A 6,012-nucleotide genomic window follows, 5' to 3' on the forward strand; every position below is an offset into this window, starting at 1 on the left:
TCATTAATTAACATGTTGCAGAGTACTTTGTAATTATGGATTTTCTACTTTGCTTTTTTTTTATAGTTTTCATCAGCCCAGAGTGTTTCTATGTGTAACATTTTTACAGTGTAAAACAGTGTTAACCCACTGTTGTTGTTTTGAAGTGAAAATATCCTGAGTCTGTTTTTTAAAATTATATTAAGTTATATTTAGTAATATTAATTTATGTATTATTAAGTTATATCAAGTGATATTAAGTAATATTAAACTATATTAAGTTAGATGAAGTTGTATGAAGTTAATAAATATGTTGTTGTACTGATGTAAAAACATCCTGTTAAACACAGTGTTTGTCTCTGTAGATTTTATTAAATTATTAAGTTATTAAATTAGTTTCTGTGACTCATGAAGTGAGTTCATTGAATCACATAAAAATCTGTTCATGTTTCTGGTTTTTGACTGACTGTATATTATCTATATATAATATAAATATAATGTAATGCTTCATAGAAAAACAGGAATGATGAAATAAAAACTTTTTAATGGCAGGAGTAGAAGTACAAGTAAGAAAAAACAGTAAACTCAATATAGTTGTCCACTAATCAGATGATTGGCGGTTCGATCCCCAGCTCCTCCAGTCCGCATGTCCAAGTGTCTTTGGACAAGATACTGAACCCGAAAATTGTTCCCGATGCTCCTGGTGTGTGAGCACCTAAAACTGATGACTGACATCTTGAATGGTGAATGTGTGTGAATGACATATGTAGTGTGAAAGCGAAGGAAGACTAGAAAGGCGCTAAGTACAGTCCATTCCCAGTCCATTTAGAGACAAACAACCATTTACACTCACATTCACACCTACAGCCAATTCACAGTTCACAGTTAACCTGTGCATGTTCGTGTGCTTGGGCTGTGGGAGGAAGCTGGAGAACTCGGGGAGAACCCATGCCGACACATGCAAACTCCATACATGGTTTTATTTCAGTCTCCTGAAAAGTGAAAAGTATTGATGTTGGGATTTGTTGGCCTCTCAAACAAAACCTGTCCGACGCTGAGGTGGCCCTGAGCAAGGCACTGTGTGTGTGTGTGTGTGTGTGTGTGTGTGCGTGTGCGTGTGCGTGTGCATGCACCCGCATGTCTTTTGTGTTTTTCTACAGATGTTTTCTACAGATGTTTTATGCAGATGTTAGTTTATGTGTTTTATCAAATCAAGTCAAAAGGTCCATTTTCCTCAGAGGGCTTTACAATCTGTACAGGGAGTGACACCCTCTGTCCTTAGACCCTCGGTTCCAGTGAGGAAAAACTTGCCCACAAAAAACCTTTAACAGGGAAAAAAGGTGGAAGAAACCTCAGGAAGAGCCACAGAGGAGGGATCCCTCTCCCAGGACGGACAGACGTGCAATAGATGTCACGTGTACAGAACAAATCAACACAAACATATTGTACAATTACAATGACTGATAAAATGACAATGAATTACAATGAATGATAAAATGACAATGAATCACAATGACTGATAAAATGACAATGAATCACAATGACTGATAAAATGACAATGAATTACAATGAATGATAAAATGATTACAGTAGCAGTGGAACCTGTGATAGAGACAGAGAGACACAGATGCTCAGCAGCAGCAAATCGTCAACTAACTATAAACTGTGATGGCAGCAATAATGACAGTAGTAATATGTGTAGTGGACGTCATGCAGGATCACAGCAGCAGCCACGATCCACGAGAACCTGCTGGATGACAGAGACAGAAACTCCAGGGAAGAAGTTTAGTTAGTAACATGCATTAATGAGACATGAATGTTTACAGACGGTGGTGGTAATGGTGATGGAGGGAGGGAGAGAGAGAGAGAGAGGGAGAGTTTTCAGTAAAGGGAGATGTGACTGCATCTTCAACCAATACCGTGCCTGACTAGGGATAACCCTGAAAGAGAGAGAGAGAGAATGATGGTGCCTGACCATGAAGAGAAGAATTTAAATTCTATTCTAGATTTAATAGGTAGCCAATGCAAGGAAGCCAGAATGGGAGAGACGTGATCTCTGATCTTGGTTCCTGTCAGAACACGTGCAGCAGCATTCTGGATTAACTGCAAAGTCCTCAGAGACTTATTGGAGCAGCCTGATAACAAAGAGTTACAATAGTCCAGCCTTGAAGTAACAATGTTGTTGGCGATGTTATGTAAGTGGAAGAATGCAGTCCTCGAAATTTGTTTTATGTGGACGTTAAAGGACAAATCCCGATCAAAAACAACTCCAAGATTCTTTACAGTGGAGCTGGAGGCCAGGGTGATCCCATCTAAAGTGACTAAGTCTCTAGAAAGAGAGTTTCTGAGGTGTTTGGGTCCAATTACAAGAACTTCAGTTTGTCTGAATTTAACATCAGAAAATTGTAGGTCATCCAACTTTTTATATCCTTAAGGCATGCTTGGAGTTTAGTTAACTGATTGGTTTCATCAGGCTTGATCGATAAATATAATTGGGTGTCGTCGCATAACAATGAAAATTGATAGAGTGATTCCTAATAATGTTATAATGTTCCCTAAAGGAAGCATATATAAACTGAATAGAAGTGGTCCTAGTACAGAACCTTGTGGGACTCCATGACAAACTTTGGTCTGCATGGAGGATTCATCATTGACGTAAACAAACTGAGATCAATCTAACAAATAGGATTTAAACCAGCTTAGGGCGGTTCCTTTGATGCCAGTTTGATGTTCCAGTCTCTGTAAAAGAATTTGATGGTCAATGGTGTCAAATGCAGCACTAAGATCTAACAGGACAAGTACAGAGATGAGTCCTTTGTCTGATGCCATTAGGAGGTCATTTGTAACTTTGACTAATGCGGTCTCTGTGCTATGATGCACTCTAAATCCTGACTGGAAATCCTCAAATAGACTATTGTTATGGAGAAAGTCACACAGCTGATTAGCTACAGCTTTCTCAAGTATCTTAGACAGAAAGGGAAGGTTTGATATCGGTCTGTAGTTGGCTAAGACCTCTGGGTCTAGAGTGGGCTTTTTAAGAAGAGGTTTAATTACAGCTACCTTAAAGGACTGTGGTACATATCCTGATAATAAACACAGATTAATCGTATCCAATAAAGAATGACTAACTAGAGGAAAAACATCCTTGAGCAGCCTGGTTGGGATGGAGTCTAAGAGACAGGTTGACGGCTTAGCTGCAGAAATGATTAAAGTTATTTGATGAAGGTCGATGGGAGAAAAACAGTCTAAATACATATCAGGTTTTACAACTGTTTCCAAACTTGCTGTATCAGAATGCAGATCAATGCCTGTTGAGGGCAAGAGGTGATGGATTTTGTCTCTAATAGTTATAATTTTATCAGTTGTTGGTTCATGTGTTTTATACAGATGTTTTATACAGATGTTGGTTAATGTGTTTTATACAGATGTTTTGTGCAGATGTTGGTTAATGTGTCTTGGTCACGCTCTGACAGAAGTGTCTGTTTCTGCTCTCTTGAGTTTGAGGTTAGTTCTTTTTTTCTGACAGGAAGTGTGGCGGTTGCAGCAGCTCGTGTGAGAAATGGTTCGTCTGAAGGAACCACGTGATGAATCATACTTCCTCTAACCGTTGGGCCTTGGCTCTTGTCTTTGGGGAGCAGTGACACACAGAGATGGCAGGTTCAAGGTAAGACCAGATCTCATATTCAGGTTTATCCTGGTTTGTTGTTGTTGGTCACTTTGTGTTGTCTGAGTCTGAAGGGTCTCATCTGTCGGCCTGAGCTCATTAATGTGTGATGAATAAGGCACAGACAGTTTAATGTTTCCTCATAGATGAGGGACTTTTAGACAGACAGATGTTCAAAGTCAAAGAGGTTTATAAGAAATTTTCATTTTGTTGTTTACATGAGCTGATTGGACATAAGGAACAACTTAAGTTTCAGCTTCCGTATGAAGGTTTCTATTTATTTCCTGTTGCTGCTTTTAAGTTCACATTGTGTTTGTTTACAGATGTGATGTATTCTTGTATAATTATCTAATCAATGATGCAATGATGATCATTTATCATCACTCTGTTAGCCCTGAATATTTTTATAGTTTATATGTTTTAACTATGCGTGGGCATGACGTCTGCCTGACATATCCTGTGTCAGTTGGCTCTGCACTTCCTCAGATTTTAATGCAATACACACATGAACAGTAGGGGCAGCACAGGGATGTGGCAGGGTCAGGAGTCACGTCGGCTCTGATAACAATGATGAAAAATTTTGAAAACAAATCTGCATCTGTACAATTTATCATTACCACAAACAGGTTTGATTCATGGGCTTTACAAACTGTCTATGAACACTTCAACAGAGCAGTAAACTCCTTGAGTATCGGCATGTTTATTGTTTACATAATGCAAATTCAGAGATCCAATATGGTCTGACCAGTATGTGAACAGTTTTGTTCCCAATGCAGCTGGTCATCTACGTTAAAAAGCAGGTTAACAACCACCTGCAGGATGTTATAAAACATCATCCTGAACTGATGATACATCTTCCTTTGTAAACTGATCCAGTCTCTGTAGATGTGGGTCCATCATGATCCACTATGATCTGGGTTCTGCTCAAGGTTTCTAAAGAAGTTTTTCTTGCTCATGGTGTGAATTGTTGAGTCCACAAATAATATTATAAGGAGTTGGTCGACCGGCTCAGTATGGACAGAATCAGGAGATAAAAAATCAAACTGAATGATAAAATCTAAGACTGTTTTAAACTAAAAAGTCACTGCTGCAGCCTGCATGCGAACACACTTCTTCATTGGTGTCATTATTTGTTCTGTGAACCATGATGTCCGGTCTGGATCAGGATTAACTGAAGGAGCTGTCCTCGTCTCTTAGCTGAGCTCTGATTGTTAACTGACAGACAGACAGATGTTGAGTAACTATAGTGAAGCAATCTGAGCTGCAAACAGGAACCAGTCAAAAGTCCAGACTCCTCTGGATCCAACATTCACTGAATGTTCACTGAATGTTAACTGAACGCTCCTCTACTGCATTTCAACAAAAATAGAATGAATAAAAGAAGCAACATTTTTCAGGAAGTGGTCTTTGAGTGATCTCTAATTCATACCAGAAGTTGTCTCCTGACTCTTTGCATATAGAGCAGGTCTAGACATGGCACATGGCAGGATGGGTCACTCGCACGTGTGAAGGCTCCATTAATGCTACATTAATGATGCAAATTTTCAGGTTCATACCCGAATGTCACCTATTGAAAATGTTTGGCAAATATTACTACAGTAAGACTCCTCAGTTCACAGACACTTAGTGAATAGAGTGTTGTTCAATACACATTCAATTCAATTAAATTTTATTTATATAGCTCCAGATCATAACTTCAGTTATCTCATTCTTTCCATACAGAGCACGTCAGACCGTACTCTTTATAATATTATTTACAGAGACCAACAGTTCAACCATGAGCAAGAAAAACGTCTTTAACAGGCAGAAACCTCAAACAGACCCAAGAGAGTGAGAAAGGCAGATAGAGAGAGAGAGGGATATCTATCTATCTATCTATCTATCTATCTATCTATCTATCTATCTATCTATCTATCTATCTATATATATATCTATCTATATATATATATATATATACATACATACATATATTTCATTTTGCTATTCCCACTTTAAAATTGGTGATACAACACTAAACAGAGTATGTACCCTTAAACTCTGCTGCACAGCTACAGTGAGGGCTACATCAATAAAAGCGATTGCTCTGTCTGCAGGATCACGTATGGTCACAAATCACCCACACATAACTGCGTGTCCCTGAGCTTTATAACTGAGTTAAAAGAATAAGGTTTGGGTAAAAACAAATTAACTTGCTTTACCAAATCCAATAAAGGTGTCCAATAAAGTTTGGTGATTGCATTTGTTTGAGTCATCTGAAAAAAACTCATGGTGGTGGTGGAAGTGTTTTGGTTTTGCAGTTTATAAAGGTATGAGAGTCTCTCCATCCATCCTCTAAAACTTGTTCAGGGTCATGGTGGTGGAGTGGCTGG

The 6,012-nt window shown here is 38.6% G+C and overlaps 1 protein-coding gene across 1 annotated transcript in view; it reads left to right on the forward strand.

Annotated features, from left to right (window-relative positions):
- The first annotated feature begins 3,512 nt into the window (after positions 1-3,512).
- The window catches only part of arhgap15 (Rho GTPase activating protein 15), a 26,152-nt gene continuing 23,652 nt past the window's right edge, over positions 3,513-6,012 (forward strand). Inside the window, exon 1 of the mRNA XM_010751713.3 lies at positions 3,513-3,643. Coding sequence (XP_010750015.1) covers positions 3,630-3,643 — 14 coding nt within the window. The 5' untranslated portion in view covers positions 3,513-3,629. The remainder of the gene's footprint in view (positions 3,644-6,012) is intronic.

Source organism: Larimichthys crocea, chromosome XIV (genome assembly GCF_000972845.2).
Source record: "Larimichthys crocea isolate SSNF chromosome XIV, L_crocea_2.0, whole genome shotgun sequence".
NCBI classification, from domain to species: Eukaryota; Metazoa; Chordata; class Actinopteri; family Sciaenidae; genus Larimichthys; species Larimichthys crocea.